General features: G+C 38.4%; 2 protein-coding genes across 3 annotated transcripts in view; one reads left to right on the top strand and one right to left on the bottom strand.

The window, feature by feature from the left end:
- Positions 1-628: 628 nt before the first annotated feature.
- Positions 629-8170, bottom strand: fcf1 (FCF1 rRNA-processing protein). Its single transcript, XM_057859367.1, has 8 exons — positions 8035-8170; positions 4435-4499; positions 4281-4352; positions 4061-4209; positions 3912-3984; positions 1091-1178; positions 911-1005; positions 629-824 (listed from the first exon to the last, which is right to left on the bottom strand). Exons 1-8 carry the CDS (start codon positions 8035-8037, stop codon positions 776-778), a joined length of 594 nt encoding a protein of 197 aa, XP_057715350.1. The 5' UTR covers positions 8038-8170; the 3' UTR covers positions 629-775.
- Positions 8067-25927, top strand: part of arel1 (apoptosis resistant E3 ubiquitin protein ligase 1) — a 43661-nt gene continuing 25800 nt past the window's right edge. Inside the window, exons 1-9 of one of the 2 annotated variants that reach the window (XM_057859364.1) lie at positions 8067-8202; positions 8864-9042; positions 13614-13782; positions 14925-15145; positions 15224-15295; positions 18702-18928; positions 23057-23294; positions 23381-23550; positions 23630-23810. In XM_057859364.1, coding sequence (XP_057715347.1) covers positions 8895-9042; positions 13614-13782; positions 14925-15145; positions 15224-15295; positions 18702-18928; positions 23057-23294; positions 23381-23550; positions 23630-23810 — 1426 coding nt within the window. In that variant the 5' untranslated portion in view covers positions 8067-8202; positions 8864-8894. Of the gene's footprint in view, positions 8203-8228; positions 8250-8863; positions 9043-13613; positions 13783-14924; positions 15146-15223; positions 15296-18701; positions 18929-23056; positions 23295-23380; positions 23551-23629; positions 23811-25927 lie in introns of those variants that run through there. The other variant, XM_057859363.1, reaches the window with a different exon arrangement.

The raw sequence follows: 25927 nt of genomic DNA, 5'->3' as shown, positions 1-25927 counted from the left end.
AAAGCTATTGTCAAAGGCTGAAACTATTTCACTCTGCAATTAGTGAATCAAATGAGTTTCACTTTTTGAATTGAACTACTGAAATGATTCTATTACATATTAATGTATTGAGCTATAAGCCTTATACAGCGGTATGTTTGTAGTGCTATTTTTCCTATCAGGCCGTACTACATTTGATTTGACCGCTAGCTTAAAAGCTATAAAAAGCTTAGTATTTTCACACGACACTTAACAAATCAGTCAAACACATATTCCCACAAAATACAGATAAATAAACCAATAAACTATGAATCCACAAAAAAAAAAGAAGCTTATGTTGGTCTTGACAGGGAGCAGCTGGATTCAGCCATGTTTAATGAGTTGTCATATCCACTGTTGCCACGAGAGGGTAGTGTATCCATCCAAATGAATAAAACTAAACACTTCCAAAACGCCACTCTCAAATACTTGAAGCAGCAAAGTTTGATTCAAAGCTTTCTTCTTACCGAATTGTTGCAGCACTACATTTGATTCAATGATCAAACAAATGTTTATCATGATACATATTTTTTTTTAACATTTCCTCTGACGTTTGAAAACTTATCTAGCACACATCCACACTCTTATGAAAAAGTTAGACTTCTCAAAATAACTACAAAATGATTTATTGAAAATCCATGATCAACTGTTGTCCAACTTGTATGTTGAAACAATAATGCACCATTTATTTGCAGTCCATACCAAATATGTATACAAAAAAACTTGTATTTACAGTCACATCAGATTTGTACAAATATTAAAACCTTGGTGCACCATAGTCATCTGGCATCCTTTCAATGTTGTACCTGTGCATAAAAAAATAAATAAATAAATAAAAAAAGTTGTAATATTTTTGTATGCAATCCAAGGATCGAGCGTAGACTTACGTTACCTGTGTTTAGAGATGTACATAATGGGCACACCGGGGATCTTCCTCACCCTTCGCTTTAAATCTCTATCCACAGTAGCCAGGATGTAACACTTGTGCTGGAGAATTATTATGAAATTGTTAACACATTTCTAATATGACAGTTTGTATTCATTATAAACGCCAAATACATTGATGTTATACCTGTGTTACCCTTTGGACTAGACAGTCATCGGCATATGTTCCTGCGTGAGTGCAAGGCAAACGCTCAAACCTTGGATCCTTTGCTATTCTGCAACCAGAAAGAGAAAAATGGAATTTAATCGGGTATTTAAGTACAGCAGTACCTCAACATATGAAATTACTGAACTATAAACCGCAGCTGTCCCCACTGTATGATGGGATTTTTACACCAAAAGATATTAACCGGTAACACTTTATTTGACAGTGGCATCATAAGATTGTCATAAGAACAAATCAACCACTTTGAAGCTTCGAACAAATCGTTTGCAATGCTTAATTGCTTCAAGAAGCTTCATTTGACCATCACTGTTCTCTTGTGGGAGACAGTCAACCTCTGCTGCCACCTGCCGTGAACAATGTTGTCGTCCAACATGCCTCCTCGCATGCATTGCAGCACTACAGGTGTAAATAATCAAAATGAATGTTCTGTGCTAATAATTTCTTCAGTTACTGTTCTAGTTGTTTCATTAATTGCCAGTAGGGCTGCAGCTATCGAATATTTTAGTAATCGAGTAATCGACTGAAAATTCTATCGATTAATCGAGTAATCGGATAAAACAAATATATTTTTAGGTGAAGAGCAATTATAATTATACATGAGAAAACAAGACATTTCATCTAATCTTGAACCATTTTCAGTCAATCAATGTCTTTATTTTCGATGTATATTGTTGAAAACAGCCAACGACCTAGCCCTCCGCAGGGCTAACATTACGTGAGCTAGTAGCGACAGTAACGTTAATCTTATTTATTAGCGCTTAGTGCTCTTTATTAGCGCTTAGCGCTCTACTGCTTTAAGATGGCGGCTGTTTACTAACGCTGCCCAGATGTGGCCGAATCTGTCATTTTGCATCTAGTTCAACATACATGTGATCTCTATGAGACGCATCAGACGCTACCTGTTACCAACGTGGCATCGTTCGGGCTGGTATTTAGCAACGTCGGCGTCGTTTGTGGCGGCTGTCGGCTGCAGTAAGTGTTTTTTTTCCCCTTCCTCCTCTCCGCACGTGACAGCGCGTTGTCCCGCATTAAAAGTAGTCCGAGCAAAACGTGATGCTTAGAGCTGTCAAAATAAACGATTACTCGAGGTGAATAAAATTACTCGGATCAGTTTTTAAACTCAAGTTGCTCGAGTACTCGTTTCAGCTCTAATTGCCAGTTATAGTATTTGGTAACACTTTATTTGACAGTGGCGCCATTAGACTGTCATAAGACCATCATATTTATGACATGACACTGCCATCAGCATTAATGAATGTTCATGACAGATGACATTTTGTGTCATCCGGCAAATTATGTCCCTTTTGAATGGATGTAAAAGATCCGAGCTGGACATAAATGGAGTTAGTGACATAATTTGCCGGATGACACTTAATGACATCTGTCATAAGCTTTCATTAATGCCATGATAATGTCATAATTATGGCGGTCTTATGGTCGTCTTATGACGCCGCTGTAAAATAAACTATTCCCTATTAACTCAAATGAACCACCATGAAGCTTTGAACCAATTGGCTGCAAAGCTTCATTGCTTCAAGAAGCTTCATTTGGCCATCACTGTTCTTTCGGGGGAGACAGTCAACCTCTGCTGGCACCTGCTGTCAACACTGTTGTCGTCCAACATACCTCCTAGCATGCACTGCAGCACTATAGATGTAAATAATCAAAATTATGTTCTGTACTAATTATTTCTTCAGTCACTGTTCTAGTTGTTTCATTAACTGCTAATTATGGTATTTGGTAACGCTTTATTTGACAGTGGCGCCATAAGACTGTCATAACACCATCATAATAATGACATGGGCATTAATGAATATTTATGACAGATGTCATTTTGTGTCATCTGGCAAATGATCTCCCTTTTGAATGGATGTAAAAGATCCGAGCTGCACATAAATGGAGTTAGTGACCTAATTTGCCGGCTGACACTTAATGACATCTGTCATAAACTTTTATTAATGCCCATTATAATGTCATGTCATAATTATGACAGTCTTACAGCTGTCTTATGACACCGCTGTCATATAAAGTGTTTTCTCTTAACCCAAATTAATCAACAAATAAGCTGCACTGGACTATAAGCCACAGGATTCAAAATGAAGGGGAAAAGTAGCGGCTTATAGTCCGAAAATTATGGTAATCCCTTCCTGGATGATGATTTTTTTTTTTTTTTACTAATTTGTTCCAAGCTCTACTAAAACACCACATTGAATTTTCTGTCATGTCCTCTGATGTCCTGTCTTTATTTGCAATGCTTTGTCGGCGCCTAATGGCGCTTGGGTGTAATTAGCTTGTTAGGTTCTGGGTCATTCTATGAACAGACGTTATCACATGACTACAGCTTATAGCAGTGATAAAAGACTTGAAATTTCATCTCGCTGTTTTTGCCTTGATAAAGCATCGCTTGTAAGTTATATTCTTCTTTTGTTTGATTGTGTCGCACATTGTGGTGTGTACATTTTATTTGCTTACATTTAGTCAGATGTAGTTACACTACTGCACTGCTGCAAGCGGTTGAATTTTTCGTGCACCGAACCTTTCATATTTTGAAGTACCACTGTACCTGTCCGGTCAAAGTCATTAAAGCTCAGAAATCCCTAAAATATCATCACAAATAGACTAACAGAGTGCATTTGTGTTCCCCAATATGCTAGGAAACAGCTGGAAAGACAATTGTAAGATTTAAAGCTATTCAGTCTTAACCAATGAAAAATAACACACAGCACTGTGCAGCACACACTTTGCAATTTTAAAATTTTTTGAGTGAGGAAGTTGCTTATACCTGAGTGCAACTCTGTATTTCATTCCAAGTTTTTCAATTTCAGCCATCACACAGTCTGTTATATATGGGATACCTGGATTGGAACACAAAGAATTGTCATCAATGAATCTCCATGACAGAAATATTTGAAATTCAACCATCAAGCTTACATTTTGCATACAGGCAGTCCATCATAGACTGAACGATGTCCAATTTGGCCTTAATGGAAAAGTTGATGAAATTGGTGTCGACCAGAACGTGGTATGGTGGACCGAGCTGAGTGTTGTACTGGAAGAACAGGCACGATGCATACTTGGGCCTATACACACAGACAATCAAATGAAACACCCACCAAGCAGTTACAGAGTCCAAATTCAACTAGCCACCTACACTTCTGTCTCCTTTAACGCTGAAGGGTCCTTTTTCTTTTTTTCTTGGGCTTTGGAGCGATCTTTCTCTTTTCTGTAAGGCAAAAAAATGGTGTCTTATAAATTCAAGCTAAAAACAATAAGTAACACTGAAAACATAACAAAATACAACTTACATTCGTTGATCTTTCATACTAATCATCCGCTTCATTGCAGCAAACTTTTTTGTTTTTGCTTTAGGCTGCAAGAAGAAGGAAACAAACAAAAAACACTTGAACATAAACTTAAGTGTACTGGCATAAGAAAACATTACACAAAGGATTAAAAGATTTTGCAATACATAAGACAAAACTTCCTGAAATATTGTGACTTTTGCTGAAACCGATGCAGCTTCTATCTGATGAGGGCTGCAGCTGTTGATTATTTTGGTCGTCGATTAATTGAATGAATGAATGAATGAATTTATTGTCATTGTCATCATCTTAGCATCCTTGACAGTTACAGAGTGTGGGATTGTTTGGCCAAGAAGGAGAAACATTGACACAGAATATGGAATAATTTGCCCGAAAAAGACGATGACAGACAAAGGAAGACGGGAAAAAAAGCAAATGCTTATCGATACCCGTCCCCCAACAGCCCGGGACGCACAGTCTAGCATGTTAGTGTTGCATAGTCCATTTTTTTACTCATATATCTTTCCAAAAGTCATTGATTGCCATGGCATTTCGCCGTATTGTCAATTTGAGTAGGTTCATTGGATAGGTTGATTTCCAAGTTGGTGTAGGGAGGGATGGCCGGGGGTATCATGGAGGCCCACGTCTGCTGTATCCGCTCCGGAAGATTAGTCATCATCCTCCCTTGCCCGGTTCCCGCGAGCGAGCCTTTCGTGATCCCGGATCTCCGTGATGATTTTTGTGACCATTTGAGCGGTGGCATCACTTAACGCTGCTTGTTCCTTCATCACATGGGACAATTTGTCGCCGTTGTTACGAGCAATCTCCATTGCCTCGTTGAGTTGACGCTTCATTCTCATCGAGAATCGGTGTACCCAGAGGGCACCAAGAAGCAGCAGGAAGGCGAGCGCCATCAGAGGTCCTCAACGTCCCCAATCTGGAGAGACGTTAAGCATATGGGCCTCCATTTTCCCCAGGCATCCTCCACATATCCAGACGTGAAGGTGTTGGCCGGACATGGCCGTTGGTTTGGTGTAGGTCTCATTGTAGAAAGTATTTTGTCCAATGAGCTAAGTGTCCAGTCAAGGAGCTCCATCTCACAGCAGGTTAAACATTGATGAACTAGTTAGTTCGAATAATCAAATAATCGGATATGGAACATAAAAAATTAAAATACCTGAGCTGAGCCTAAAACGGTATAAAAAATTAATGAGGGACTAAGTACAACAAAAGAACAATTGGCTAACTTACAAAGCAAAAGTCCACTAGCTTAAATGTCATAATAAAATGTTTTTTGTTTTTTCAATGCTCTTAACAAATGGTTCAAACATATATTCCCACAAAAAACAGATAAAATACAAATACCTATAAATATACAATACCTACAAACTAAATTATGAAACCATTAGCTCAAATAAAAAACTTCGCTGAAGTTGGGGTGAGTTATGTCATATTCACTGTTGCCACTAGAGGGCCATTTATCCACCCAAATCAATTAAACTAAATGCAACACTTTCAAAACAAACCGTTACATCACCCACTTTCATTAAACAAATACTGGAAGGAGCAAAATTCATTCATTCATTCATTTTCCATGCCGCTTTTCCTCACTTTAATTTACATTTTTTTTCTAATCAAAATGCTCGAGTTAATCGTTGCAGCACTATATCTGATAGTGTATGAAAATCAAATAGTAGCCTTAATAGTCTTCAAACTAGTTGCACTTAAAAAGTACAAAGTAGCTTTATTGACGGCAAAAAAGTAATACTACTATTTTCAACACAAACACTACTATTCAAAAGTTTGCGGTCACTTGGAAATTTCCTCCTTTTTGAAAGAAAAGCAGTTTTTTTCAATGGAAATAGGATCAAACTAATCAAAAAAACACTCTCTACATTATTAATGTGGTAAATGACTATTCTAGTTGGAAACGTCCGGTTTTAATGCAATATCTACTAGGGCTGCAGCTATCGATTATTTTAGTAGTCGATTAATCGATGAACTAGTTAGCTCGAATAATCGGATAAGGAACATGAAAAATTAAAATACCTGAGCTGAGCCTCAAAAGGTAAAAAAATAAGGATCTATGTACAATAAAAGAACAATTGGCTAACTTACATAGCGAAAGCCCGCTAGTTTAAATGCTATAAAAATAAAAGTTTTTTTTTTTTTTTTTTTTTAAACAATACTCTTAACAAATGGTTCAGACACATATTCCCACAAAAAAATGGCGAAATATACCTATAAATTATAAAAGCATTAAAAAAACATTAGCTAAAACAAAAACTTAGCTTTTGTTGATCTTAACATGGAGCAGCTGGATTCAGCCATGTGAAATGAGGCAGACTATCGATCAATCGATCAAACTAAATACAAACACTTTCAAAATAAACCATTACAATGCCACTTTGATTAACAGAATACTTGAAGCTGCAAAATTTAATTTGAATCTTTTTTTCTAATCGAACACTCGAGTTAATCAATTAATTGTTGCAGCATTAATATCTACGTAGTTTTGTAAAGAGGCCCATTTAAAGCAAACATCACTCCAGTATTCCAGTATTGTTAGTTGCCTTAGAAGGATAATAGATGATTAGAAAACATTGTTCAATTATCATGGCACAGCTGAAAACAGTTTAGGTGGTTTGAGAAGCTATAAAACTGATCTTCTTTTGAGCTAGTAGGGTATCTGGAGCATCACCTTTGTGGGTTTGATTAAACGCTCAAAATGGCTAGAAAAAGACAACTTTCACATGAAACTCGACAATCTGTTCTTAGAGATGAAGGCTATTCCATACGAGAAATTGCCAAGAAATTGAAGATTTCCTATAACGTTGCGTACCACTCCCTTCAGAGAGCAGCACAAACAAGATCTAACCAGAGTAGAAAGAGAAGCGGGAGGCCCCGCTGCACAACCGAGCAAGAAGACAAATACATAAGAGTCTCTAGTTTGAGAAATAGATGCCTCGCAGGTCTTCATCTAGCAGCTTCATTAAATAGTACCCGTAAAACGCTAGAGTCAATGTCGACAGTGAAGAGACGACTCCGGGATGCTGGTTTTCAGGGCAATGTGGCAAAGGAAAAGCTTTATCTTTTATTTTTATTTCAAACAAAAATCCTAATTTCTAACCTCGTCAATATCTTGACTATATTTTCTATTCATTTTGCAACTCATTTGAAAAATAAAAGTGTGACTTTTGAAGGAAAACACAATATTGTGTGGGTGACTCCAAACTTTTGAACGATAGTGTATTTATATCTATATATTATTATTTTGAAAATATATCTTTAGCCTCATGTTTTTTTTTTCCAGAAACATGTCAACCTTTAAAATAAGGTACTTTTTTTCCAGAGAGCATTTTTTTTTCATACCATGACCACCGCTCGTAATATATTTTTATTACAATAGTACTCTTGTTATTTGTCTGTTTGAGCTCACACACGTAAGTGTTGCCTTTAGGGTCGGCTAACAAGCGTTAGCTCGAAGGTTTATCGGCCAAAGCTCCTCCGACGCTTAATAAACAACATTTCCATACAAAAAATAACAAAGTAAATACATGCGACAATATGCGTGTACTATCCACGCATACATACTATACATACCATGCTTGTAAACTAATTATTTTTACTCCTTTCAGGCTGTTCTGGGAACACTGTGTCCTCGTGCGTGGCGACGCGTTGTGACGTCATCCACAATCGACACGCTCTGCGTATGTTCCGGTTGTTAAGAGCAGAGACTGCACCGCCGCGGTGATGCGAGAATTAACCGAGGTAAAAATGACGTTTTTGGAATTTATGATATACCAAGGCATGAAACGGTGATTGTTTATTTTTTTACACTCAAAGCGCTTCTTCGTAAGTGTATTAATGCATTATTGACCATTTAAATGGACGCTGAACGCACGCTTTGTGCTGACATTTGTCAATACAACACCGTTGTTAGCATCATAGCTACCCGGTTTCCACTATTTAGTGTGTCTTAACTATCTATCCGTTTGCCATTTTGGTCTATTCCGGCAAGTTGCAAAAGTCGAGAGTCTAAATTAATCGATTCCCTTCACCGTGTGATAGTTTTTGTCTAATATTTGTCAAAAAATGGCACGTATCTGTCGTCATGAAAGCTTGTGACCTCACGAGCACCTGTGCTTGTTTTCGTGAAATATGTGGAGATTAATCATCTGACTGACTTCTCGTGATCATTAAACCTGTGGCAAACAAGGGCACCGATGCTTCATGCATATTTTATTGTGGCGCTAATGTTATTCTCCCGTCAGAAGGTGCTTCATTAATATTAATGTGCGGGTAATTCAACCAATCACAAGGCGAGCTTCTCGGAAATGTTTTTAAGCTTGTATCTAAAATGGAAGTGTTTACTTCTGGGCTGTTTGATTAGACGACGTGCTTTGCGGGTGAATGATTGTGTTTTTATCAGGAAATTGGATCGTGAGTGGCACTATGGTCTGATGGACCGCCGCTTCTTCCTGACCTTTCTCATCTGCTCCGCACTGTGGATCTTCTTCTGGGAAGTGCGCTGGAAGAAAGGCAAAGACGGTCAGATTGAGGAATGGCTTCGAGGACACAGTCTCTCTCAGTACAGGCATTTATTTAAAGGTTAGTGAGTGACAATTGTCTTTAGTGATGTGTTGAATTGTAACAGACAGTGCTTGACATATGAGGAATTGTTCTCGGGATTGTAATTTACCAAGTAGTCTTTTTTTCCCCTCCCTTAACTCACTTGACAGCTATAGAGGCCAAATCCATGTGAACGGAGAGAGGCTGGAAGCAAATCATCGCTCCCGACCCTCCCAGTTCAAATGTTTTGAACTAGGGATGTCCCCGATCTGATCATGTGATCAGAAATACGGCCATTTGTCAGAGGATCGGAATTGGAAAGTTATTGTGCTGGCTGTGTTTTTCAACCGGTGTACCACGAGAAATTATCCAATATGGCATTTTATTTTATTTTATTTTATTTTATTTTTATTATTTTATTTTTTTAAACCTTGTCGGGCAGAGTTGCAGTAGGAAGGAAGGATTAGGTTAAAAGTTCTAGGTTGTGTGCAGATGAGCTAGGTATTGATCGTGTCGCGTTCAAAAACTGCTCGGATTTCTAGCCATCAGCCACTTTGCTGTCCTTGACATTGTGGATCCAAGGACATCTACTGTGCACCATTTGATTACCGTAATTTTCGGACTTTAAGCCGCTACTTTTTTTCTTCATTTCCAGTGCGGCTTATGTGTTGATTTATTTGGATTAATAGGTAACACTTTATTTGACAGCGTCTTCATAAAATTGTCCTAAGTCCGTCATAATTCTGACATGACACTATCATGAGCATTACTGAATGCTTACGACAGATGTCATTAAGTGTCATCCAGCAGATTATGTCACTAACTTCATTTACAGTGTATCACAAAAGTGAGTACACCCCTTGTATTTCTGCAGATATTTAAGTATATCTATTCACGGGACAACACTGACAAAATGAAACTTTGACACAATAAAAAGTAGTCTGTGTGCAGCTTATATTATAGAGTTAATTTATTTTCCCCTCAAAATAACTCAAAATATAGCCATTCATTTCTAAACCCCTAGCAACAAAAGTGAGTACACCCCTATGACAAAATGAACATCCCAAAATGTCCAAATTGAGTACTGCTTGTCATTTTCCCTCCAAAATATCATGTGACTCGTTACAGGAGTGCTGTCAGCATTACTGCAGAGATTGAAGAGGTGGGGGGTCGGCCTGTTAGTGCTCAGACCATACGCCGTACTCTACATCAAATTGGTGTGCATGGCTGTCACTCCAGGAGGAAGCCTCTTCTGAAGACGGTACACAAGAAAGCCCGCAAACAGTTGGCGAAGACATGTCAACAGAGCACATGGATTACTGGAACCATGACCTATGGTGTGATGAGACAGGCGGGCTTTCTTGTGTACCGTCTTCAGAAGAGGCTTCCCTAAATTCTTTACAAATCAAACAATGTGATTTTCTGTTTTTTTCCCCACATTCTGTCCCTCATAGTTGACGTTTTACCCATGTTGACAATTACAGGCCTCTCTAATATTTTCAAGTGGGAGAACTTGCACAATTAGTGGTTGACTAAATACTTATTTGCCCCACTGTATAGACACATCCTGAAATATGCTGATGATACAGTCATTGTCAGTTTATTACAGAAACATGAATCCCAGCATGGGCTTGTGATCGACGAGTTTGTTAGTTGGTGTGACAGATCTTTTCTTCAACTCAACACCTCTAAAACTAAGGATAATATGTTTATAGATTTTAGGAATAAACAACCTGCTCCTCCTCAACCCACTTGTGTAAAAGGTAACAGTACAGAGGTGGTAGATCAGTATAAATACTTGATTACTGTGGTACAGTCTACTCGAATTTGATCCAAATACAAACACCATCTGCAAAACGGGTCAACAACGATTGTACTTCCTAAGGAAGCTTAAGTATTTTAATGTTGATAAGGTTATCTTATCTTTGTTCAATAAATCTTATATTGAATCTGTTCTTACTTTTGCTTTTATTGCCTGGTATGGAGGTATCAGCCTGAAGGAGAAAAATAACATCAGCCGTATTGTTAAGGTGGCTGGTAAGAAACGTAATAGGCTGTCCACAGGTCTCCTTAACAGATATTTATGAGAGGCAGGTTATGAGGAAGGCAAATGACATACTGGATTGTGCAAATCATCCCCTTCATTGTTCGTTTGAGGTCCACCCTTCAGGCAGGAGATTGAGTCCCTTGTTTGAAGTCCAACAGGACAAAGAACTTCTTACCAAGTGCGATTAGGTTGCTAAATTTGCACAATTCTTGCACCTAGATGCGAAGCTGTCTATAGCATTTTTAAATTGTAGTCTGTTATTTTATGTTGATGAGTTATCTGTTGTTGTGTTATCTGTATGCTTAACTACTGTAAGATAAGTTTCTCCTTCTTAGGGGGACAATAAACTGAACTGAACCGTGGTTTGAAAACGTCATGGTTTCAAATCCACTAAAATTTTACATCATGCCGTAGAACGATATTAGCTATTTTTTCATGTCCCAAAAATGCAGCGAGAATTGGAGCGGCAGCGCTTCCCCCTCCCCCTCCGGTTGTTGCTGTGCCTGTCGGTGACGCTACTCTGTCTGTGCTGTGTTGACACAATGGCTGAAGGTGCTGAAACTTCACTTGAGCTTTTTCCCCCCTCAAAAAAAAAGTCGATAGTATGGGAGTACTACGGCTACCAAAAAGAAACGGTAAATGTGAAATCATGTTAGAGGTGCTGCCTTCTCTGGCAACCCCCCTCCGCAAGCATGTCTTGTACGTTGGCCCTCCAAGCCACGGCCGTCTGTTTCTTTTCTGTAGGCGAAGTACTCCCATACTAGCGACTTTGTCTTTTTTGAGCAGGGGGTAAAAGCTCAGGTGTAGTTTCAGGACAGGGCAACAACTGGAGGAGAAGGGGTGAGTGCTACCGCTCTAGCCACAGATTTTTGGGACAGTAAAATTTCCTCCGTCTTCTCTACTATAACGAGGACCAACACGATAGGACAGTATAACCCAGAAACGTCAACGGCGCGACAACGTGGCCGCCGCGAGAACGCAGTGAAACGCGGGCGTTAAAGTCAATCAGCCAGTGCACACCAGTCGCAGTGCGGCCGCGTGTTGGATGCGTCCCAGAACCGGCTCAACACGACACACGCGAAAAGAACGGCAGAGTTTATTATTTGACGTTGGACGCGACCCTCTTGCGTCAATACTACTACTGGTTGCTCGGATCGGGCAGACTGGAAGTCACTCGTGTAAAAATACGGTGGATCCAGTCGATTTTCAAAGTAATATGCAATCGTAACCCACTTTTTGAGTCTCTTGAGTGTAGATCGGGGCACAGTTGACTTGTCTTTGTTGATTTACTGCTGTCTTCTCTGCTATAATGATAACCAACACGGCCCCGTTTTCAATACAAAACCCTCCTACCACAACAAAGCAAGTAGGAGCTAATATTCACATAGGAACTAAAGTTAACATAAAATATACAGTATAAATGAATACTACATCACATTTGTAAAATATAAACAAACATAATAAAATAAATAATAGCCCATTTAAATAAAATAAATTGAAATGAGCTAAAACACCTGTAATTAATAAGAATAATACACAGATCCTGCTTACACAATTAAATTTATTAATTTTTGTGTGGCGCTTTAACTTGAGAAAATCCACCAATAAAGCTTTTGAAAACCGTTCATAAGAGAAAGAAATGATTCATTGAGGCATTTCATTTGTAAAATACATGTTAAAATCTCTGTCATTGAGATTGCTTTTACTCTTTAGCACAGGACTTCTTTTTTCTTCTGACTTTCAGAAAGAAAGCTGACCAATACGCGGGGTCTGAAAGGCAAATTGTTGTTGAATTATCTTTAAATACCCGCTACTTTTTGAGCAGAAGTCTAGCTCTGTATAGGCTAATGTTCCTATTGTTGAAAGCACAAAGATGTGTAATAAACAACTAGCACATTTATATTTTGCATTTTGTTTTCTTACTGTACCGAAAATGAACCGAACCGTGACCTCATAACCGTGGCACGTACCGAACCGAAATTTTTGTGTACCGTTACACCCCTATTAAAAATAGTTAATAACTGCGGTATGACGGAAAATTTAATGGTTTGAAACCGTGACGTTTTCATCCCACGCTAAACCTTGAAACTGGTAACCGGCACATGCCTACATACATTTCAAATATTATACTGTATTGGTCTGATTTACATCCAAATAGTGTGGGATTAGTTGCCATTCGGCCACCATGTGAATGGTTGCTGCCTTTCATCGAAAATCTGTTAGGAAAGCCCCTTGTCCATCAGCAAGTGTCCTGAACAGAAGTGTTGGACAAAATAGAAGTTAAATTTAGCAGCCCCGTAAAGGACTTCCTAAAATCTGTAAAATTACAGGAAAAATGCCCCTACTTGTCAACTATAAACAGATCCGCATAGTATGTGTTTATTAATTCTGTAGAAACTGATTACATTAACATTTGGGGCTTAAAAAGGCAATACTTATTAAGTAACATTTCCAACGAACAAACGGCTTTTTACTAGTGCCCCTTGAGGAGGGATTACAATTCACGTATGAAATTGATTTCCTTGTTTCTTCCGAGAGGATTTGAATATCGTTCTCTCTTTAGATGTGCAGACACTGGAGGAGCTGAGTCTTAGTGTACTGAGTCGCCTGGAAGAGGTGGTGAAGGAACAACAGAGCTGGAGGGAAATCGCTGAAGCTCATATTCGACTTCTCCGAGACTTTGCCTTCCAGGAGTGGCTTTGTTCCCAGAATCTTGGACACTTTCACAAAACGTAAGGTCATTAGCATGTGCCAATGAATACGACCGAATTTTGCCATTGTGTGTCATAATTCTTATTAAGAGAAATTACATGTTGTGAATGTACTAAAGTGATGAACATGTATTTAATTCAGTGGGTTTCAATGACTCATCGATACAGCCTATCCATTTTGACGTTGAGGCGGGCAGAGAATTGTTGCTGCCTGCCCATCCAAGTCAAAAATAGTTCGGACGATCAATGCCGCCACAACAGGGGCATTTACTGCCATGTTATGGTGCCATTGATCAATCATTTGAAGTCTTTCGAATGGACGATCAACAGCTCCATAACATGGCAGTGCCTTCATTTGAAGTCTTTCCACTTTTAATGGATTGAACATCTATTGTTGACAATGCAGGCCATGAGTTGAAAATATTCTGAAACGATATTGTCAACTATGCATGTTTAACTAATATTTCATCATACTAGTATTTAATGTTGACTAATTAATAGGGCATTTTTAGAGCAATATAAAATCAATGTAAAATCTTGTTTGAATTACGAATTACACTCGAGTATAAGTCGCAAGTGTTTTTTTACCGAAATTTTTGCCCATAAATGCGGGTGCGATCTATTCGCCCGATATGTTCTCCTAGCTCTGACCGTTGCCCAGTTTAGACCGTCGTAAAACTGATAAAGGGAACCTCGGACTTAAAGACTTGTAGGCTCTAATAAGCCACAATTGTTCTCTTTTGCTAAAATATGTTATTAGAAACACAAAAATATTGCCATTGATTTAAAAATCTATAATATTTAATACATGTTTGACTGTCACTCGACGAATACTACAGGGTGCTTACTATTTGTGGTTTTATTGAGTCTTTTATTAGCTTTTCACTGCTTATAAATACTTTTTGCATGTGTTTCCCTCTCATAGTTTTAATCATTGTGTTTTCTTGTTCAACAATGACAAAATGTCAAATGCAAATATCATATAACGTCCGTCTCTTGACATAACACATATCACAGTTGATGTGATAAAATTGAAATCATATGCTGGGTGATTGAAAACAAATATTTGTTTGTAGGCAGTAAGAGTAGTGGTTTGATTGATGAGATGCAGCAATGATGATAACCGAATGCATGAACGGCATCCCTTTTCTTCTCCACTGCAGGCTGAAAACTTTGGGTTACATGAATCTGGATGATCTGTCACAATTTGACAGCCAGCTGCACCTCTCCCTAGCTGCGTGGGGGTACTACTACGAAGACTACATCAAGTTGTCGACCGGTATCAAGATCCTCCAGGCCTCACGGAGGAGTCGGGACCAGGACTACGAGATCCAGTTGGTGCATAGTCTTGCTGAAAGGCGTCTGAATGAAAAGTGGTCTATCGGTGAGATGTTCAACATACCCAACTGGGGCTCATCGTGTATGATCCTACAGTAATGACGTAATGCAATATCTTTTGTAGCGGGAGCGCTCCTATTTGGCTGTACTGTGGCATTGTGCTTCTTGATAAGGGACCTCATGTTTTACGTGATTGGTGAGTCCATATTCAACGTCTTATTTATCCTCTGATTTTTTTGTAAGGAGCATTCAGTCTTAATTTTTCACATTAAGCCAGGAACAGTTTTGCTTATTTTTGTTCTCCAAAATGTTCAAACAAGGTGGAAAAGCGCTATATAAGTATAACACCATTTACCATTACAAAACAGTGGCAGTGTAGTGAAGCAATTGTGTCGATAGAAGGACCCAATCATTTGTAATGACATGAAAGGGCTATTTGTCGGTTTGCGTAAGCAAGAAGTTTTGACTTCACTGAATTGTTCAAAAACATGGCTGTAAGCTTCGTGTCAAAGAAAAGGCTTTCCTTTGTTTTTCTGCTCAGTGTCAGATACTAGGTAAGACTGGTTTTGACTTAAATCATGAACTTAATTAACATCTTTCCGAGGAGAAAAAAACCCCCAAGAAAATCAATTTCATGGAAGCACAATGTTGATATTTGTCTTTCAAAATGAGTTCATATTGGGGCACTGATGGTGATTGTACAAATGAGTCATCCTCGACTGCAGCTATCAATTTTTTTTGTAGTCGATTACTGTAATTCTCGCACTATAAGGCGAACCTGACTATAAGCCGCACCCTTCAAATTTGGCACGAAAACAGATTTGTTCATAGGTAAGCTGCACTGGACTATAAACCTCAGCCGTCCTCACTGTATTATAGGATATTTACACCAAAAGATATTAAATGGTAACACTTTATTTGACAGCAGCATCATATGATTGTCATAAGACCAAATGAACCACCGTGAAGCTTTGAACCAGTTGGTTGCAAAGCTTCATTGTTTCAAGAAGCTTCATTTGGCCATCACTGCTCCTTTAAGGGAGACAGTCAACCTCTGCTGCCACCTGCTGTCAACACTGTTGTCATCCAACATGCCTCCTATCATGCATTGCAGCGCTACAGATGTATTATTTCTTCAGTTACTGTTCCAGTTGTTTCATTAATTGCTAGTTATGGTATTTGGTAACAGTTTATCAATGGTGCCATAAGACTGTCATTCGACAATCATAATTATGACATGACACTGTAATGAGCATTAATTATCTCACTTTTGAATGGATGTAAAAGATCCAAGCTGGACATAAATGGAGTTAGTGACATAATTTGCCGGATGACACTTAATGACATCTGTCATAAGCATTCAGTAATGCCCATGATAGTGTCATGTCTTAATTATGAATGTCTTACGACAGTCTTATGACGCCGCTGTCAAATGAAGTGCTTCCTATTAACCCAAATAAAATAACAAATAAGCCGCACTTGACTATAAGCCACAGAATTCAAAATGAAGGAAAAAGTAGCAGCTGATAGGCCGAAAATTATGGTAATTTATCAAATAGTTTGTTTGAGGAATTGTATTAGAAACATTTAATGGATTGCAGAATAAATTTTAGGAAATGTAAAACAAAGGCTTTCTAATATTGCATTTTCAAAAGAGCATTAAATGCGAATACAAAATAAAATTCCCGAGTGTAACTGTGTAGAATTTCACTTTCATATATTATCAATTATTATTAAAATACCTGAGCTTAGCCACAAACAGTATTTTAAAAAAATGAAGATCTGAGTAAGAACAGTTAGCCAACTTACATATCAAAAGTCCGCTAGCCTAAATGCTATAAAATGCTAAAGATATTTTTACAATGCTCTGAACAAATCATTAAAACACTTATTCTCACAAAAACGGCTAAATATACCGATAAACTAAATTGCGTATTAATAATGAATTAAAAAAAAAATAGCTTAAATAAAAAATTACCTTATGTTGGTCTTAACAGGGAGCTGCTGGATTCAGCCATGTTAAATGAGCCATGTCATATTCTTGCCACTGGAGGGTAGTGTATCCACCCAAATTAATAAAACGAAATGCAAACACTTTCCAAACAAACCATTACAACGGCACTCTAATCTGGGGGTCAGCAACCCGTGACTCTAGAGCCGCATGTGGCTTTTTAGCGCTGCTCTAGTGGCTTCCTGGAGTTTTTAAAAAATGTTTAAAAATGGAAAAAGATGGGGGTTGGAAATATATTTTCAGTTTTAATATGGTTTCTGTAAGAGGAAAAACATGACACAAACATTCTTGTCATTCATTAATATTGTAAAAATGCTAGACTTGAGGCGGCATCGTACAACAGAGTAGTCACGTGATGCGGCATTCTTTATAGGAGTCACTGCGGAGAAAATAAACATTTACTGTATTTTCCGCACTATAAGGCCCATTGGCGTTTAAGGTGCACCTTCAATGAATGGCCTATTTTAAAACCGTTTTCATGTATAGGGCGCGCTGCATTATAAGGTGCAGTAGTAGTAGTAGTAGTAGTAGTGGTTGGCATTGCGTTATGCGTCCACAAGATGGAGCTTAGCTAAATGGAATGTCGTGCCATGATTAACTAATATTAATCCATATATAAGGCACATCTGATTATAAGGCGCTCCGTCGGCTTTTGAGAAAATGGAAGGCTTTCAGGTGCGCCTTATCGGACGGAAAATATGGTAATCATGAAGGCTGTATTTGTTGCCAATTTAGTCATTTTGATAGTAGGCTAATTTAGCTGATAAAGGTACATACAGCATGTGTTGCCTTTATTATAAGGCTTTTAATTCTTTGCGGCTCCTGACATATTTGTTGTTTTGCTCCAATTTGGCTCTTTCAAGATTTTGGGTTGCCGACCCCTGCTCTAATTAAACAAATACTCGACGCAGCTAAATTTGATTCGAAGCTTTTTTTCGAATCGAATTACTCGAGTTCATAGTTGCAGCACTTAAGTCATCTATATAGACAAGACTAATTTGGCAAGAAGCACTTCTCTATGTCCATTGTTCGGATGAATAGTCGAAAAAAACTGACCGTACTTCGGTAGAAGTAATTAAATCCTTACTTAGTTCTTTATAGGGCAAATGACTATTTTTGGTATTTAAAGAAAAAGCAATAAGTACCTTGCGTCCACATATGTGGATATGTGGACCACAGTTTTGGTCTAGTAGCCCATTTTATCTACATTTGGTAAAGAAGTGTGACCTACAGTCAGCCCTCCCAGTCAGAATAGATTGGACATGTATCACAGTCAGTGGCAGCCAATGACATAAATGAGTGCCCGATGAAGGGTTAGGTCTTAGATGTAAACCCCCCCCTCCCAAAAAAAAAAAAAGTTCTTAAATCATTGGCTCTTGAATATTGACAGCAATAGACATCCAATCAATTCTGACTGGTCAAACTGGATTGGACACCTATAGCCATTAATGACAGTGAATCATGATAACTTAAAGTCAGCCATCCCAATTCGAACGGATTTGATGTATTCTCATTGTCAAAGGAAGTGAATGAATTAATAGTATGTTGTAGTTATAAATTCTCCTTTCCGTCCCCTCACTTCTCCTGCCAGGTGGAATTACTGTTTCCATCATTGCATTTTTCTTCACCATCAAGTTCCTGTGTGAGCTTGCAGCCAGGGTTGTCAGCTTCCTGCAGAATGAGGATCCAGGCCGCCGCGGTGACCGCAGCATCTACGACTATGTGCGGGGAAACTACCTGGATCCACGCTCCTGCAAGGTGTCCTGGGATTGGAAGGAGCCACAAGAAGTGGGGCAGACGATGAGCTTCAGAGTCCAAGTAATGATCGGTCCTTATGAGCTAAAAATGTATGATTAATATTAGAGTTGTCCAATATTGACTTTTTAACCGATATCCCGATATTGTCCCAACTCCTAAAATCCAGTGCCGATATACTGTACCCTCCATAATTATTGCCACCCCTGGTTAAGATGTGTTTTTTAGCTTCTAATATTTTTTTTTTATTCCAATAATATGGGACCTTAATGGAAAAAAGAGAAAAATCCAACCTTCAATACAAGTGCATTTATTCAGTGGGGAAAAAATCCCACGTAAAGAAATAATTATTTGACATCAAATAATGTGTGTCACAATTATTAGTGCCCCTGGTGTTAATACTTTGTACAACCCCCTTTTGCCAACAGAACAGCACCTAATCTTCTCCTATAATGTTTCACAAGCTTGATTTAGTGTCTGGTGAACCATTTCTGTGTAGATTTGGCCATATGTTTAGGGTCGTTGTCTTGCTGAAAGACCCAGTGACAACCCATCTTCAGCTTTCGGGCGGAGGGCAACAGATTTTGTTTTACAATGTCCTGGTATTTCAAAGCATTCATGATGCCATGCACCCTAACAAGGTTCCCAGGGCCTTTGAAGGCGAAACAGCCACACAGCATCACTGACCCACCCCCATACTTCACAGTGGGTATGAGGTGCTTTTCAGCATGCGAATCTTTCATGGCACGCCAGACCCACTTAGAGTGTTTGTTGCCAAAAAGCTCAATCTTGGTCTCATCTGACCATAGCACACGGTCCCAGGCAATTTCTTGCCTTGTTCTTTGTCCAAGATTGAGCTTTTTGGCAACAAAGACTCTAAGTGGGTCTGGCGTGCCACGAAAGATGCGCATGCTCAAAAGCACCTCATACCCACTGTGAAGTATGGGGGTGGGTCAGTGATGCTGTGGGGCTGTTTCGCTTCCAAAGGCCCTGGGAACCTTGTTAGGGTGCATGGCATCATGAATGCTTTGAAATACCAGGACATTTTAAATCAAAATCTGTTGCCCTCTGCCCGAAAGCTGAAGATGGGTCGTCACTGGGTCTTTCAGCAAGACATTGACCCTAAACCTATGGCCAAATCTACACAGAAATGGTTCACCAGACACAAAATCAAGCTCCTCCCATGGCCATCTCAGTCCCCAGACCTTGTTTTGTTGGCAAAAGGGGGTTGTACAAAGTATTAACACCAGGGGTGCTAATAATTGTCACACACATTATTTGATGTCAAATAATTATTTCTTTATGTGGGATTTTTTTCCCCACTGAATAAATGCACTTGTATTGAAGGTTGGATTTTTCTCTTTTTTTCCATTAAGGTCCCATATTATTTGAATTTAAAAAATTATTAGAAGCTAAAAAACACATCTTAACCAGGGGTGCCAAAAATTATGGAGGGCACTGTGTGCGGTCGTGGAGTTAATATATTGTAGCTGATTGTATTGTAGGCATGTGCCGTTATAAGATTTTGAAGGTATGATAACCTTAAGCAAAAATGTCAGTTTCATGGTATCAAGGTATAGCAATACTAGCAATAAAATGTGTTATTTTGAGATGTATGGGTAAATAAACAAAAAAAACAAACTTTTTTTTCCATTAAACAGGATTTTTTTATTTTTCACAACATATCTGCAAATTTGAAAATCAACATAATTATGTTAAAATAAATAAATTAAATAGCAAAAACTATAATATTTTAAGTAAAATTGAAATTAGGGCTGCAGCTATCGAATATTTTAGCAATCGAGTAATCGACTGAAAATTCTATCGATTAATCGAGTAATCGAATAAAACAATTTTTTTTTAGGTAGAGAGAAATTATATAGATGAGAAAACAAGACATTTCATCTAATATTGAACCATTTTCAGTCAATCAATGTCTTTATTTTCGATGTACATTGTTGAAAACGGCCAACAATTGCATCTCAAAGGTGACTTAAAAAAAAAAAGATGAATTCACTGCTTTCACTCAAAAAACTTTTAGATCTTATAAAAAAATATATATATTTCTTACCTAAAAATGTCATTACGCTTGATAACAACACATATCACTTAAAAGTTGTGTTTTTCCCACGTGTTTCGATTGAATTTCCACTTGTGTCAAGCTAGTTCTAGATGTGTTTTAAGTTAGTCTAAAATGTAAGTCCTGATAGGATTTTGAGTTTTTGCAGTGTTCAAAATAAATGCTATTCTGAGCAGTTCTTGAACACGACACTATCAATACCTCGTTCATCTGCACACGAACAAAATCTTCTACGTACTCCTGCCTGACTACAGCAACTCCGTCCAATAATGTAAAAAAAAAAAAAAAAAAAAAAAGTGATATTGGATAATTTCTTGCAGCAAACCTGACAATCTCACACTAGTGTGACGCGGCACCACGGTTGAAAAAAACTGCTCTAAGATATGATAAGGGTATAGGAATTTATTGTTTATACATTGTATTTTTCCACTCTTTACAGATGGGCAGGGAATTTCCATTTGTGAGTCTGACAGAGTGCCCTTACGGGGTTCATTTGTGGGCTGGCACAAGCCTGCCTATTTGGTTATGCATAATAAAAAGTGTATGACTGAGGGAGGTCAGGACTGAATCTACTCATCATGATGATAGACATTTAAAAAAAGACCTTTTCACGGCACTATGTACTTACTTACACTTGAACTGTAGTGCAGTCAGGCATGAAAAGCTCTCACCTTTCGGCGAAATTCGCCGTTTTGAAGTCAAAAAGGGTGACCTACGTGAATTGTTTAGATCCGAAGAGAATTTTTTTTAAGAGGGGGGGGTCGGGGGATTTTATTTAATGTCGGACGCTGGGTATGCAAACGGGGAAAGCGTCACAAAGCCAAAAAAGTGCACCAGAGTGGCCAAAACATTGACTTATTTCAACAAAACAAAGGAGGGTTCACTGTTGTCCTGTCTCTTCAATGCCAAGCTTGGCTGCACGTCGGCCGTGAATGAACACCTAAAGCGCCGTCACCCAGTTTTTAAGTCCATCTAACTAACTAACAACATGTTTTATTGAAGTTGCTAAGCCTCTCGCGATATGCAATGAGTCCATTTATCGCACGGTAAATAAAAATGAAGGCGGTAATTTTCACGGCTGCGTTTTATCGTCGCGTGCATACATTTGTGCGTGCGTGGAGACGTGCGTTTTGATGGCATATGAGAGTCAAGTTCCTTTCACAGAAGTTTATTGGTCATCAACACACCGTAGAATTAAAGTTCAAACATACAAAATAAGGAAACATGTATATTAACCACTGTAAACGTTAGCATTGCTACATTGAGGCTAATGGGGAAAAAAAGACAACCTACTTTAGCCTGCTATAATACATTGGCAGTCTTGTCCAAAACGCAAACTTAAACGCGGTTAAACAGTGACACTTCAAACGTGAAAAATCGCTGGTTAACAGCATTTGCAAATGAAAAAAAGATTACTGACACCACATGCAATGACAAAAAGAGCTTTTTTGCGGAGTGTAAAGCTAACTGTGAGTGTGAGCGGTTAAGCGAACGTACTTCCGGTAAACATTTCAAAATAAAAGCATGTCATGTTCGTCATGTAAATAACGATTTCTGGAGTTAATCCCACATACTTTGGAATTCAGATTTTACACTAAGAATAGCTTTAAAATGACACCCTTTATGAAAAATCTGATTGGCAATATTATAATACTATTATAATTGTACGTATATTGTAGTATACTATAATATTAATGCTAGATATTTTTTTAAGAATTGTTTTGAATCATGTTGGAAAGGCGAAGTCAGTGTTCTGAATCTGTTTCCGTTCCATTTTTTTTGCACTAGTTAATGCTATCAGCATTTGACTTCATTGTTTATTAGTGATTTATTGTTGTTATTTACGTCTTTATTGGTACTTTCATAAAGAATTTAAGTGTTCCAAAATGTTTTTGTGAATTAATAAGCGTCATCAAAAATTTCATTGCTAAATTAGTGAGGAAAAAAAGGGGGAAAATAGTCGACTGACTAACCGGGAGAAAATTAGTCGTTTGGAACAGCCCTAGTTGTACAATGTACCGGAAAGTATTTCCTCCACACACTTCTCACCTTTTTAACCCCGGACCCATTTTCATGCCTGAGTGCTGATTTCCTATCTACTGTCTTTTCAGCTGTTCTATAAGAACGGTCAGCCATTCCCAGCCCATCGGCCAGTGGGGTTGAGGGTCAACATCACTCATATTGAATTGGCTCTGGATATTCCTGTTACACAGGAGGTTTTACAAGAACAGGAGTCCAACGTGGTAAAAGTCACTTTTACCGTGCGCAAGGCCGGTCGCTACGAGGTGGCGGTCAAGCTCGGCGGGCTCAACGTTGCTTACAGTCCTTACTATAAAATATTCCAGCCAGGTAGATTTCAATGGGCTCCTTCTCTTCTAATAAATCTGTTTTCTCTATTAGTATTTTGGCTGATTTTGGATTTTGCTTCACTTCAGGTACAGTCGTCCCATCCAAGACGAAGATTGCCTACCATTTTTCGACCCTGGTGCTAACCCACAGCCAGCAGCACACTCTGCAAATTGAGCCTAGGGATGAATACGGAAACCCCACGAGTAACTCCACATCACTCACGGATGAGGCCAACTACAGCCTTCACATGCACTCTGTAAGGGAGCGTCTTCGATTGTTATGAATGCAGTTTTGGCTCCAAATTGCTAGTTTATACTTGGGTTATTTCCGTGCAGCTGGGTACAGCGGATGACGAAAGCGTGGAGGGTTACTACTGTAAGACTGTCTCCGTTAACAAGCAGCAATGTCAGGTTTTGATGAAGTTGACTCTGCGGAAGAACGGCTGCTTCAAGGCTCGCATCACCTATATGGATCAGCCACTCAGCAATGGGGAATTTGACATTATTGTTCTCAGTGGTGAGTAAATATCAACTCCTTGACTGCAATTTTAATTAATTGGAAGGGTTGGCAACAGTGAATGATTTTGCATCGACTTCATAACATATTGACATGGCACGGGAAACGAGGCCAGTTCATAGGGGGCCTATTTTCAAAAACTTCAAATATTTTTAAATCCAAAGCTGCTACCGACCTAAAACCAAAACAGGCACCTACCTTAGCCCAGTGCTTCTCAATTATTTTCTGTTATGCCCCCCCATGAATACGTAAACGTTCCACCCCCCCCCCCCCCCCCCAACTGTCTGCCGCCACTGTAAATATACTGCAGTATCATTTGTATATAAAATTATTATTTTTATAAGTACACCCCTGCATAACATTGTGTTCTTTTTGGTATTAAAGAAAAAAGTAATATAGTATAATAAACTGTAAGAAAAAGAAAAAAAACATCCATACTGTAAAAATACATTCAAGATACATTTTTTGACCGTTTGATACTGAAAAATAAAATTGAATAAAATCAATATATAATAATAAATTCAAATTGATTAGCAACATTAACTCATGAGGACAATATACCAAACAATTAGAACGAAAAAACAAAAATGAATAGAACAGAAACGACAGTGTCATTGGACAGAGGGACAGTTTTTATTTTTGCTGCAGGCAGTATCAGCTCCTTTGCTGTGGTGTGGGGTTATTTTGCACTGAGCAACTTGGTATGCCACCTTATATGATGCTGACAGTGCTTGCTGGTTTACTGATGTAACACTGACAAAACGGGAGGATTTTTCGCAATAGTTTGCATGTTTTTGCTGAAAAAAATAATTCCTGCTGTCCGCTGCGAGCATTTTTATTTTTTAGACCAAGTAAACAGACTGGTCTTTCCTCGTCTCCCACTGTACTAAAAGCCAAAGCCAAATTCTACATACGTTTCTATATTTCATATATTTTTGTCTTAGCTTTTCATATCCCCAGTGCTCTTTGCTGTGTGTTCTCGTTTGGTTCAAAGATATTGCGCACACTCTGAAAACAAGAGTGGCACTGCCCCCATCTAATTGGATGTGCAGTTACACTTTATTGTAATACGGCAAAAAAGTCTGTTCCTCAAGGTCACATGCGCCACCCCCAGTATTGTCTGCGCTCCCTGGGGCCCACTAAGTGAGAAGTACTGCCTTAGCCATATATGAGTCTCCATGAGAATCGGCATCAAAAAATTCAAAGTCATTCCCTTGTAAAATCCTGATTGATTATTTTTTATATAAGTATAACACAACTTAAACTGGCGGTAAAAGTCTCAGATTTTATGCTAGATGCACAAAAATCACCAAATGCAGAGATAATCACCTATATTGTCAGGATCAATAGCAATATTTTACATACAAGTTTTTGACCAAAATAGCAACTGAATTTTTTTTATATACTGCAAGTTTTCAACAGCTAAACATGCAGAATCAATAATAAATAATATGTAAATAGATTACTAATAGATTACAAATAGATTACTAATAAATTCTATATACAATCACAGCTTATTATTGAATAGAATAGCCCTTTATAATCATTGTACACTATATACTGTTAGCGAATGAGGCTAGCGACCCTCTGACGTAAACAGAGGTTTTCTGGCGAAAATACTTGTGAAGAAATGCTTTAATCCCCGAATTCTTCGTAGATATGGACATAAAACAGTCTCGATTCTTGGTTAAAGGCAAAGAAACCGTGCAGTTAGCGTTTATTTTACGTATATTGTCGAAGTACAATGCTACTTTGTTAGCGAAGGAGGCTAGTGGCCGCCTGGTGTAAACAGAGCTTTTCTCAGGCGAAAATTTTTGTGAATAAATGCTTAAATCCCTGAATTCTTTATAGATGTGGACGTAAAACAGTCTCGATTCTTGGTTAAAAGAAAAAAAAAACGTGCAGGTAGCATTTATTTCGCGTAAATATTGCCAACTATGAGGCTAGTCAGTTACAAAAATTAGCCGCCTCCATGTGTAAACAAAGAGGGAAATTCCTGCGAATAAATGCTTCAATCATGCATATGCATGGTACGAAAAATATAATATTTACCTTGAATCCTTGAACAAATCACTCCTGAGACAATCCTTCCTGTTTGTATGCGGCACAGCTTTCGT

Source organism: Corythoichthys intestinalis, chromosome 15 (genome assembly GCF_030265065.1).
Source record: "Corythoichthys intestinalis isolate RoL2023-P3 chromosome 15, ASM3026506v1, whole genome shotgun sequence".
In the NCBI taxonomy this organism is placed as follows: Eukaryota; Metazoa; Chordata; class Actinopteri; order Syngnathiformes; family Syngnathidae; genus Corythoichthys; species Corythoichthys intestinalis.
The sequence above is the reverse complement of the archived record's forward strand: the minus strand, read 5'-3'. Positions and strand labels throughout refer to the sequence as shown.